The following is a 12,831-nucleotide window of genomic DNA, read 5'->3' on the forward strand; positions in this document are numbered from 1 at the left end:
GAATGCATCAATGAAACATTAAGTATTTATTTATATGTATAATAAAGTAAAATGGTATTATTTAAATATATGTGAAATGTGTATATGGAATGGTATGTTAGCTGTTCTTTGTATTAGACGTGGCCGAACGAGTATCCATTCCATTGTACTTTTCACATATGGCCAATAATACATCTCGAACCCACTGTAACGACTCAGGAAAGTCATTGTTAAAGGCCATGGATTATCCTCCAGCTGATCCAGTTGTTTCTGGTGGGAGTATATGAACTTTTACTAGATTTCGTGTTTTCCATCTCACTCTCGTCTTTAACTGCTCGGATTATGTACGTAACAATTAAGTTGAACCCTGCTGTCGTTTTCGGCGTACAGTGTTAAACTACCTATAAATATCTAAAACAGTGCCTTCGTGTTTTCAGCGATTATTTTCAGTCTCCTGGTACTCATGGAATGATTCTTTCGAAAACTTTGTAACGAGGCAGACACTCTAGGTATTTATTAAATAAATATATACCAATAAAGGATGTGAAATTGCATGAAAACTGGCTTGCACGTACTTATTTTATTCAATTATTTTTAACCAGTGACCTGCCGGCTTTTTAATCATACTTCTATGAACGGATGTTTTAAAACGTAAGCGGTGCCGCTAACCCCCCTGTGCAGTGGCCAGTAACGCAGCCAATAATTAAATGTCTGCTTGTCTATGGTCTGGATCGCGTGGCAGAAACTTCGGAATCTGTCATTAAGTTTGAACTGACGTTTCTGTCTTAACACTGTGTTCGTGAACAACTTCACATGATCCAACCACGACAATTAGTGGATTGTGCAGGTCTGTAGGCCTCCTCGTGGCTTCGTGGATTAAGGCCAAACCTCCTTCAAGTGTTCATTCTTCCAGTTAATCAAGAACTGCACGCTTGTCGGTAGACTGGATCAGAGCCATGCGGATTGGGTTCAGGGCTCGTGTGGCATGTGACTGGTCATGCTTGGAAATCCATCTAACACAGTTGTGATTAGTTATATTACTATCCCCAGACATAAGCCCTTTTAAAAAAGAGCTTAAAAAGAAAGTTTTGTTGAGTAACTAACTGGGAATATCGATGGTAGAAAAAAACCGACAACTTGATTCATCTCTTCACCAGTAGATGGCGCTTCTTGTATGGTCAGTACTGTATATGGTTCAAGATGGTCCATAAAGGGTCTGTAAACGTCACAGTTATAACATTGTACCATATCTTCTGTTTAAACTTCTTATTGTACGGATGCAGGCTCCGATCATACCTGGACACAACCGTGCATTCCTTGTAATCCACAGTTTAAAAGAAAAGGTTCCTCTGATGTTGAATTTTGTATCCGTGGAAAAGGATGTGGCTACCATTGGTCCTAATAAACCAGAAAGCGGAGCACCGTGTCAGTCCCGGATCAAAGAGGCATTCAATGCCGGTGAATAAGGGGTCCAATGGGGTTCAGAACGGTCCAGACTCCAAAACCACAGAGTACAAAGACATTAGCGACACGTGTGACAGTGAGCATTTACTCCCCCTCTTCTCAGTACACGAAGACGCATACATCAAAAATAACACCTTTCCCAAAGGTACAAGCGTGGGATATGAGGAACACGAACACTGTTCGGTGCAGCTTGGAAACAGAATCGTGTAGTGCAATATTTAATTGTGTTAAATTTTGTATCTCCCCAAAACACACACCAAAATGATTAAATACGGCAAATCTACTGTTACAGCGTCATCTCTCTGTGTAAACTGAGAGTGCTTCTAATCACCTTAGCTAAGGATCTCAGCAGTCAAATGACCGGCGCTGCGGAATTTAATTCACGTTGTGCAGGATAAGCGCACTTTCCCCGGCAGGCGACCTCGCGCCAGGCTCCTCCCTCTCCGCTCGTGGCTGCTTCTGCATGCGGCGCGCGGAGTCACGGCCGGAGTCACGCGGCATTCTGGGAAACGCCGAGTCAGACTCACGCTCGCGGCACAAGCGGATGGTCTTCAATCACTTGCGCGACACGGAAAAGGGTCCAGGCAGCCGGTTATGGCTCTGTGCAACGGCGAATCCAAGGTCAGCACGGTGGCCGCTGGTCCCCTGGGTCTGCGGAGGATCGCCGCGTCCTGCGCGTCTCTATCCGCCCTCCTCCGAGCACATGAGGCTCTGTCACCGGGCGCGCTCGCTGGGAGAGTCCCCGGTCACGGCCTCCACACAGTGGAAGGGATTAAAAACTGCGCTCGGTAGCGAATTGAGTAGAGTCGGTGGCTCCGTTCGGTCCCCGGGGTGCCCCGCAGCAGCAGCAGGCCGGTTTCGAGTCCAGGCTGGCCGTGGCGTGTTGGGCTTGATGGCGAGGCGGGCAAGGTTAGATCCCCCGGCGTGACTGCGTTTATAAGCGCGCCGCGTGTGTTGTTTTGCTTAACGAATCGCGGTTGCCGACTTCATGGCGTGTTATAGTAACGCCGCAACTCCGATTGGCTTTGCCGGGAAAGGCATGTTAGGCGGGGCATGCGGCTGGCCGGTCGGCGGACGGCGTCCTCGCATAGGCCCCCCATCCGTGCAACTTGCGTGGTGGGCTAATAGCGGTCCACCCCAACTCTCAGCTTCAGCTCTAAAGTTAGTAGTGTGCTTTTTGTTTAGTGATCGCATTTATAGTCGAGCAGTGCCCCGGTGCGTCAGCAGACCGTCCCGCCGACGGAGGCACCTTCGGGGCTCCCCACGTGTGCAGCAGACTGTCCCGTCTCCCAGTGGCGCGCTGCTGCCAGACGGGTCTATAAAGGGAAAAAAGTCACTTTCACACTGTGCGCTTTTTAAACCAACTTCGAAATGCAAATCTGTGAGTGCTGGCTGGTGTTGAGTGCGATTCAAAGCGGGTACTAATGCCCCGACATCAGAATTATTTACCCTGATTCCGAAACCTATTGCTCTGAATCATCATGCGTGCTCTTTAAATGACAGAAGTAGTTGAAAATCAAATGCATGGGAAACGTCAATGTGAATCGGTTTGCCGTGTGAATTTATATCAACCCAGATTTTATGGAAGTCTCACAGTACTCAACTAGTCATAAGTCTGGGCTGAGATAAGGCTCGGTTGGTGTTGGGCATGTCAGTTCATTCGAAGGAGATTTTTTTTATAATAATAAATCGTATTTTATTTTAAACCCTTATTCTGTCTTTGCATTATCTCACGGCAGCTTAATGCTGAATCAAAGGATGGCTGTGGCCGCTTCGAGGGCGCCGTGGCGATCCTGGATGCCGGCGCGCAGTATGGGAAAGTGATCGACCGGCGCGTGAGGGAGCTGTGCGTGCACTCCGAGATCCTACCCCTGGAGACGCCAGCCTTCGCCCTGCAAGAGCAGGGATTCAGGTATGGCGCTATCTCTGTGTGCGAGAAACCCCTGAGCCGATATTTCATGAGACAGGGAAGCGCTTACAAAATGCTGAGCTTATTCTCTTTGCACGTTTCACCTCCTATTTCAGGTTTTGCGATTTGTTGCACTCAGAAGAATTTGACAGCAACTAAATGACATGTTTGCAAGTGGCGTGATGTCCAGTACACATTTTGGGAAATATGCCCCACTAAGTGTAAAATGATTTTTCTGGATTTGGGATTAATCTCTGAACCCTATGAAATAATGTCATTAGATAGCACATTATGTGAAGATGATCACATTTGAAACAACGCTGAATTTTGAATGACCCTGCAGTGAGCCACATCTTGCTGCTGACATTCGTACAGTATCTCAGTATTGCCTTTTGAGCTGTCTGCCTCACTGGTGATATGACTCAAAACGACATAGCTATAGGGTGTAAGATCTTCGCTGTTTCTAGTCCTGCTTAACGAGGCTTGTATAATTTGAGGTGCACTGATTTGATATTTGGGATCGGTATCGGCACCGATCCATACCTTATTAGAGGGATTGGGTATCAGCCATATGTGACCAATCAGCATCCGATACTTATTTCGTTTTGGGCAATCTGTAAACAGATCTTATTTCTTGTTAAATCGATTCGTATAAAGCAATCACACCACAGCTCTTTGCCATTTTGAACACGTCCTCTGCAGCTTCCAAGCCGAATGCTAATGCTGCCACTCAGTTTTTTTCCTGCTATTCCATGGGTGTGACATCACACGCAAACCCTTTGCAGGAGGAGGAGTATGACTTGCATACTTGCAAACCAAACTAACAAACACCTGCGGTCTGGAAGTATTTTGCGCTTGAAACAACAACTAATAGAACAACGATTTTGCAATCTTTGTGAAAACAAAGTTTTGAGAGGTGGAATCGGCGTTGGGTGGAACGTCCCAATAAACACAGCACACCCATTTATGCAAGACAACATGAGTAATATGAAGAAAGCAGTGGGTGATTTGGGAGTCGCTGGCTTTGCGCTGTCTTGCGCACTCGCTACAGCTTGTGATGCATGAGGGGCTGCGACTGCAACTAAGTGTAAGTGACGCTGTAGCCAGTGGGAGAAAAATTGTGAGGTATTTTAAGCATTAGCCACCTGCGGATCCTCACTCAGAACTGAACTGCGAATGCCTCAAAAATGCTTTAAACAAGGTGTACAAACGTATGAAACAGTGCGTTATGTATGCTTCTAGTAGCCAAATTAACAAAACTTTTTTGGCATGCATTTTTTTCTGTTTGTATTTACTAGTTTAAAACTGGTATCGCATCAGCGCTCATTTCGGCCGTCGGCCTTCGTTCAGGTACTTTGGATCGTATCGGCGCTCAGTACGTGGGATTGGTGCTCTTCTATGGCTTGGAAAACGAGCTCTTTTTATTTCTTTGGAGATAACGGGGATCAGAGCAGCCTTTCATGCATAATTGTCTTTGTCGGTCTTTCCAGTGCGATCATCATATCTGGGGGCCCGAACTCGGTCTATGCAGAAGACGCTCCCTGGTTCGACCCCGCCATTTTCACCATCGGGAAGCCGGTGCTGGGAATCTGCTACGGAATGCAGGTCTGTGCGGGGATGCGGATGCCGGACTCAGGCCCGGCCGCCCCGAATGGGGGTCCCCCGTCTGACGGTTTTTTCAATTCTTAGATGATGACTAAAGTGTTCGGGGGCACGGTGAATAAGAAAACGATTCGGGAGGACGGAGTGTTTAACATCAGCCTCGATACCGCCTGCTCCCTTTTCAGGTGAGTCCCTGCGGTGTTAGAAGTCGTGCTGATGTCTGTCTCTATCTCTCCATCCTTCCATGCTGATGCCACATAACTGCTTATCGGTTGGGACTCTATGTCCGCACGTGCTCATTCCCTATCTGCCCTCCCCACCCCCCACCGCAGAGGCCTCCAGAAGGAGGAACTGGTGCTGCTGACGCACGGCGACAGCGTGGATAAGGTGGCCGACGGGTTCAAGGTGGTGGCGCAGTCAGGGAATCTCGTGGCAGGTAGACGAGCCGCAGGAGCCGGGAGGTAGCAGCACAGAGTATATCGAGGCCGTCCATCAAGTTCACCCCTCCCCCTAAACCTGCCCCCCTCCCCCACGCCGCCGGCACCTCACAGCCATCGCCAACGAGCAGAAGAAGCTGTTCGGCACGCAGTTCCACCCAGAGGTCGACCTGACGGAGCACGGCATGGAAATGTTCCGCAACTTCCTGTTCGACATCTCCGGCTGCAGCAACAACTTCACCGTGCAGGGCCGTGAGCAGAGCTGCATCCAGGAGATCCAGGAGAAGGTGGACAAGGCCAAAGTGCTGGTGAGGCTGCCGCGGAGCCAGGGGCCCGACCGCGTCCCCGTTCGCTTGTGGGGCTGGGAGCATCTGCGGGCTGAGATTGGCAGGGCTCTCTTTGTGTATCATGCCGGCCAGTGAGGGTTTGTTCTGCGGTTCTGCGTTTCCCTGAAGTAGTGAACCTTTGACCTGGGATAAGTATTCCCCACATGGCCATTCATCTTACATAACCGGAGTTGCTGTAATCATGTGTATTTTAACATTAAGAAAAAATATAAACACTGTTGGACACCGGAACCGCGCTGGGCACATTTCAGATGGATAATCTAAGAGGCCGCAGCGCGAGTCTCTGCCGCCCCCTTTGTGAAATCCACACCCGATTATGAATCCCTGCCTTTCCCAGTCGGTTCGGCTCCGTCGGGGGGAGGGAGTGACTAACATGTACGCGACCCAATCATGCGGGCCTTCCGAAGGTGCTGCTGAGCGGCGGGGTGGATTCCACGGTGTGCACGGCACTGCTGAACAAAGCCCTGAACCAAGAGCAGGTGATTGCCGTCCACATCGACAACGGCTTCATGCGCAAGAGGGAGAGCCAAATGGTGGAGGAGGCTCTCATTAAGCTGGGCATCAACGTCAAGGGTGAGTCTGTCCGGCGCACGGCGCCCGACCATGTGACCGACAGACTTTTAGCGTCGTTCTGAAGCCATTCGGGTTCTGCGGTTCCGTGCAGTGGTGAATGCAGCTCACACCTTCTATAATGGTACGACGACACTGCCCATCTCGGAGGAGGACAGAACGCCCCGGAAACGAATTAGCAAGACGTTAAACATGACCACTGACCCAGAAGAGAAGAGGAAGATCATCGGAGATACTTTTGTGAAGGTATGAGGAAACACTTGGTCATATTCATTGGGGTTTGTGATTACGGGTCAGATTTGTAAAAATAAGTAAATGCATGATCCAGGAGATTGATGGGTGTATGTAGTGTTTCTGTCTTCATGCATTGTGATGGAGGAATGTGCTGCTGATGTATCTGTTGTAAATACTCTATAGCTTTGCTACAAAGCTGGGCCTGATGTTTCCACTCCCTGCAGGTGGCCAATGAGGTGATCGGGGAGATGAACCTGAAGCCGGACGAGGTTTTCCTGGCCCAGGGTACACTGCGGCCCGACCTGATCGAGAGCGCCTCCACCATCGCCAGTGGCAAGGCTGACGTCATCAAGACGCATCACAACGACACGGAGCTGATCCGCAAGCTGCGTGATGAGGTACCGGTAGGCGGGGCCCTTCTCGCGTGCTTTGGGTAGCTCTGGGCCGCCGTCGAGATTGTATGACTTCATGGATCTGCCCGTGAGACGTACCCATGTGTTTTTATTAGTCGGATGAGAGAACCATTAATCCACCAATCACAGAAGCTCTACTGGGTTGACCTCCCGGCACGGGGTCCATAGCCCTGTTAGATCACAGGCTCCACTGAGTTATTGCTGCCTGCGCTCATGCTTCCATCCGCAGGGAAGAGTAATCGAGCCGCTGAAGGATTTCCATAAGGATGAGGTGCGGATGCTGGGTCGAGACCTGGGGCTCCCAGAGGACATTGTGTCCAGACACCCGTTCCCAGGTGATTTTCACCCCCCCACATGCCTTTGCCCGTCCTCATACTGTGGGAAGTTTCCTGTGGACTGACCCTCATGCTTTTTGATTCTGCAGCTTGTCTGCACGTTTGAAATCCATTTCTGATTCTGGGGGCCCCTATCCTCTCCCCCCACCCAGGTCCCGGTCTGGCCATCAGGGTGATATGTGCCGACGAGCCCTACATCTGCAAAGACTTCGCTGAGACCAACAACATCCTGAAGATTGTTGCGGACTTTTCCGCCAGCGTCAAGAAGGTGGGTTTGGGTCCCCCCCCCCCCCCCCCCCCCCCCCCTCGGTCTCTCTGTCATCTGTGCTCGCCCGTAGGTTTTAGTGAAACTTTCAGTACTTGCTGATGTAGACCATCCTTATGGTCGGTGTTGGATGTCCTCTGTGCAGACTGACCTCTCCTGTGTTCTGTGCCAGCCCCATACTTTGCTGCAGAAGGTAAAGTCCTGCATATCAGAGGAGGAAGAAGAGAAACTGATGCAGATAACCAGCCTTCATTCGCTCAACGCCTTCCTCCTGCCAATAAAAACCGTGGGTGTCCAGGTGAGTCTGGCGTGACATTGATCCTGCTATCGTGGGTCTTACTTAGGTCACTGATGATCACTGATGATGTCAGGGTTACATCGTTCATAGGGCTGGGGTGGCTGTTCCTACCAGTGAAGGGGGGGGGTGCATGGCAGGCTGGGCCTGATTGTGGCTCCATAGTGGAATTTTCCTAGGGGGTGATGCATCATGGGAAGGGTGCTGGATGTTTGTGTCTGTGGTCATGAGTGCCTGCGTGAGCCGTGGCACCACCCACACAGCCGCCAGGGAGAAACAGTCTGTGCTCATGCTGTTCCTCTCCTTCCGCGGCTCACCACAGCCGGCTAAATTTACCCTACATCCAGACGGTGGGATGAGCAGGACACAGGAAGGGGTGGGGGGGGGGGGGGGGGAGTTATTCCTGGCTGCCGGTCAGTAAATGAATACAAGCAGCCTGCAAGAACGGGGTCAGACGCGCCCCTGCTGTCTGGCAGCAGCTGAGCCGCTGTGCATGCTGGGTAACGAGGGCTTCCGTGACAGGGACGTATGTGTTCAGCTGCATTTTTGAGCTGAGACGAGTATCTCTACCGGCCCCCTCTGTGCTCCCCAGGGAGACTGCCGGACGTATAGCTATGTCTGCGGGATTTCCAGCAGAGATGACCCCTCCTGGGGGTCCCTCATGTTCCTGGCTAGAATCATCCCCCGCATGTGTCACAGCATCAACAGGTACGTCCGCCCCGACTCCACGTTCCTGGCGGCCCCTGTCGTCATGGCGATGTTTAGCTCCCCTTGCGAAGGCTTCGTTCTCCTGACGCCCTCCTCTCCTCCACCCCAACCCCTGTCCAGAGTGGTGTATGTGTTCGGGCCGCAGGTTCGGGAGCCGCCCACCGACATCACGCCCACCTTCCTGACTACGGGTGTACTGGGGACACTCCGTCAGGCTGACTACGTGGCTCACTCCATCCTGTGGGAGTCGGGTGAGACGACCCACCGCCCCCCATTTTTATCCTATGTGGTATCTTCCTGTGCTTTTGGGTCCAAGACGGGACAGTGAATCCAGGATCTCTGGAGGGGGGATTCTGCAGCTGGACCTGTGCACCAAGCGGGTATGGCGTCTCAGACTCCGGCTTTGGTGAGTAACTCAGGCTGCTTTGAGTCTCCAGGTTACGCCGGCAAGATCAGCCAGATGCCGGTCATCCTGACCCCCCTGCACTTCGACCGTGACCCCCTGCAGAAACAGCCCTCCTGTCGGCGCTCGGTGGTCATCCGCACCTTCATCACCAGCGACTTCATGACCGGCATTCCCGCCACACCCGGAAATCAGATCCCGGAGGAGGTGAGTCCTGATTGGACAGTGCAGCTCCTGTACTTTTCAATGAAGTAGTGTCCTGCGTCTGACCAAGGCGGGTCAGGCAGACTTGAACAGTGCGCCTTTGTTTCTAGAATGGCGCAGCAGTGGAAAAGTGCCCACATGTTCCTCGGATATATTTTAAATGTATAATTAGTCAGTTACGATTTTCTGGAGGGGCGGCGCGGTGCTGCGGTGGTTAGCAATGTTGCGTCACACCTGTGGGTCCAGGGTTCAGGTCACTGTCATGGTTCCATGTGTGGTTCTCATGTCATCGTGAGGTTCCCTCCATGTGTTCTGGTTTCCCCCTGCAGTCCAAAGGCATGTGGAGGTTAGGTGGAGTCACCAAATTGCCCCTTGGTGTGTGTGTTTGTGTGTGTGTGCGCGCGCGTGCGCCCATCTGATTGGTTGGTGCCCCGTCCTGGGTTGTTCATTGCCTTGTGCCTGCAGGCTCCAGACCCCCCCCCCCCCCCGCGACGTTGAATAGGACACATGGTTATGGATGGATGGATGGATGGATGGATGGAAGGAAGCTTTCTGGCAGCACTGATCCTTCTGCTGAAATTTTCTCCTGTCCTGCCAGGTGGTGCTGAAGATGGTCACGGAGATCAGGAAAATCCCTGGTATTTCCAGAGTCATGTTTGACCTGACGTCCAAGCCTCCAGGGACCACCGAGTGGGAATGAAACGCGCGGATCCCGTTTTATCTTTCAACACCTTTCCTGCCTCATCCACCAATACACTGCGCCCAAGTTACCAGGCCCCCCATGACAAGAACATTCCCAATGTTGCCAGGCAATACTGTGACCAGCAGCACACCTGAAGACAAGGCCCCATCTAGGTGTTTTTTTCCCTTGGGGAGGGAGAGGTTGTGTTCATCTTTTGTTTTGTTTCCCCTTGTTAATGTAATCAGTATAAGGCTACATCTCTGTAAGAGCTCCGATGCTGGGTGTAGTTCAGCCACTGTCTCCGTCATTTTTTAAAGGAAAAAAACTTCTGTGTCACATTTTTTTGTATCATTCTGACGTGATTTTGGGTTTGTGTGTTTTTTTTCCTCTTTTTTTATTGCCAAATTGCAGAAGTGCATTTCAGACTGCCTTCTCTCCAGTGCTGTAATAAACTCTGCTAAGAACACTGTACAAACATCCTACGTCTCATATAGAACTGCTGTCCAGGGCTGCAGTCATGTGGGTCTGTGTCTATCCCCAAACCCTGTCCCCCTCTCCCCACCGACAACTGCAGACAAGTGTGCAAGGTACCCTTTATCCATCTTGCAATACGTGCTTTCACGAGAAGATTCTGCTTCTATCATTCCCCAGAAACAAAATCCTGTGCTCTTCTACTTTCATGACACTTACTCCTGCCGTGTCTCTCACTCTTATAGTCCCTGTTGTGACCCGGGTTCGAGCGTAAACCCTTTAGTGTCTGTTTTCCATACCGAACATGTACTCTGACCTCAGAGACGTGACTTATGACAGCTCAGTTTTATAACGTGAGTTGAGGCTTGTATTTTAGGTATTTATTGTCTTTGTACTTCCGATTCCGTGCAGTGTTCATCGAAACAGCGGGAAATCAAGATGGACTCCTTTCACGTCTTAATCGCAACTCTCACTCTTAATGTTCGCCGCCTTCCTCCGTGTAAAACTAAGCAACATCTTACAGCTAGTGAACTCTTGATTTTGTAGTTGCATTTAACTGCAATATAAATCACAATTTTGAGTTTAATTTATGCAAGTTCGTGATTCATTTGCCTTCATCTTTATAAGACCGACCTTTTTTTCTCTCTTTTTAATGTGCCTCGACCGCTGCATGCAGTTTCAACATTGAAATTTGTACGATGATAAAATCAAGCTTTAATAAAGATGTTAGAAAGTAGTTTTGTGTTCCCTGGGTTAATGTAAATTCAAGATAATCCAGTGAGATTCGCAAGTGGCGCTGTCCACTGGACCACTGGACCGCCTCATGAACTTTTCATCATAGTTGTATCCTACTCTGGTTCAACTGCAGCTCCCACGGTGAGATTTCATGTTGGAGATTCATCAGTGTCAACGTCATTTAGGTTCACAGTGCTCAGATTAATTTTCCCAGTATTCGTCCCTATAAATGAATTATGTCTGATTTGATCAGTTGTTAAGGTAATCGCTGCTTATTCCAAATAAAAGTATAAATTAGTCTTCATATGTATTACAAGGGCTCCCACTAGTGGACATTTTGGTGAAGGTAACGGTAAAGCAGCTGTCAAATTCTCGTCTCCGCAGCGGTGCGAATCCTGTGTCCTCATGTGCACCTGTACGTCACACTGATCCCAGTGTAACTCGAGGCCTGAAAGTGATCGTTTTGTACTAAAAAAGTTTCTGAGTTCCCCGTACATCTGTTATTTATTAAATGATGAATCATGGACCTGTTATCATTTTGAGCCTGGTTGCTGAACATGTGTTTTATCTATGATACGTGAATCTCTCCACCACACCGCCACAGCATGCATGAATGCTGACTAGTGGGCGGAGCCTCTGTGCCCATGATTGTAAGGTCGCCATTTCAAGCCCCGCCTTTGCCGAATAGTCACATATCCATGGGCCCCTGAGCTCCCTGGGCACCGCAAGGTGGCTGCCCCTTTACTGTGACCCCCCCCTCAAAGTTTGCTGTCACCTACATGGAGCTAAGAGATCTTCTCCATGGGAATTAATAAAATATTATAATTGTATTCGTTTAGGTTTTCAGAACTGGAGTTCAGCTAAATGGAAGCAAGCAGAGCGCAGAGAAGCCCGCCGCCCGACCCACAAAAGCGTCAGCAAATTACCGCCACGCAAGACGACACTAACAATGAAATACATACACATACACTGCTTTGCTAGTACTCTTACCGCGGTAGAGTTTCATTGAACACTGAAATAACGTAAAAATTAGAAACAAAATAAAGTTTATACGACAATAGCAGACGTCTCACAAACAGGAAGGCCACCACAGAGGAATGTCCTTTATTCTAGACCAGGGGGTGGGCAATCTTACCCAGAAAGGGCTGCTGTGTGGGCAGGTTTTCACTGCGATTCCATAATTAGATCACTAATTGGAGGACTGATTGGCTGACGAGTCCTCACGCCTGGGTTTGGACAGCTGACCTAAAGGTTACCCCAAAAACCCGCATACACACCGGCCCTTTGCGGATAAGATTGGCCAGGACTGTTCTAGACTAATGAGTAGAAAACAGCACTAGCCACCCACACACACACACCAAATACAGACTGCAGGATGCTTATATACATTCCGCAAAATCTGCGAACATTGTATTCCCAATAAACAAGTAAATAAATGTCAAACACCAAGCTGGTTAAAGAAAAAAACGATCCCCTTTAATATGAGGGCAGTCTGACCCTTATCCCTATAATACAGAAAGTAGAATGTTTAAAGTTTAATGAAACCCAAACACAATGACCTGAACACTGAGCGGCTACGAACGTCTGAATAGCCCCAAACACAGACCCTTACGTGTTCCAAACGATGCCTATTTCACCCTTAACGAGGCCCTGCCTCAAAATAGTGTATATCGGCTGGGTAACAGGCTTCCTGAAAACACCATATATCACCATAACTCCTGACAGTAGCTGCTGATATGGATCCTGAAGTAGATTTTAACCAACAGGGTTTCTGGCAA

General features: G+C 49.7%; 1 protein-coding gene across 1 annotated transcript; it reads left to right on the plus strand.

The window, feature by feature from the left end:
- Positions 1–1,847: 1,847 nt before the first annotated feature.
- Positions 1,848–11,054, plus strand: gmps (guanine monophosphate synthase). The gene is made up of 16 exons (XM_048981247.1): positions 1,848–2,064; positions 3,183–3,355; positions 4,843–4,957; positions 5,042–5,139; positions 5,287–5,390; positions 5,506–5,699; positions 6,146–6,311; positions 6,403–6,554; positions 6,767–6,940; positions 7,185–7,290; positions 7,443–7,558; positions 7,728–7,853; positions 8,443–8,558; positions 8,679–8,809; positions 8,996–9,168; positions 9,764–11,054. The coding sequence occupies exons 1-16, from the start codon at positions 2,038–2,040 to the stop codon at positions 9,863–9,865; spliced, it is 2,073 nt and encodes a 690-aa protein (XP_048837204.1). The 5' UTR covers positions 1,848–2,037; the 3' UTR covers positions 9,866–11,054.
- The last annotated feature ends 1,777 nt before the right edge of the window (positions 11,055–12,831 follow it).

Source organism: Brienomyrus brachyistius, chromosome 17 (genome assembly GCF_023856365.1).
Source record: "Brienomyrus brachyistius isolate T26 chromosome 17, BBRACH_0.4, whole genome shotgun sequence".
Taxonomy (NCBI): Eukaryota; Metazoa; Chordata; class Actinopteri; order Osteoglossiformes; family Mormyridae; genus Brienomyrus; species Brienomyrus brachyistius.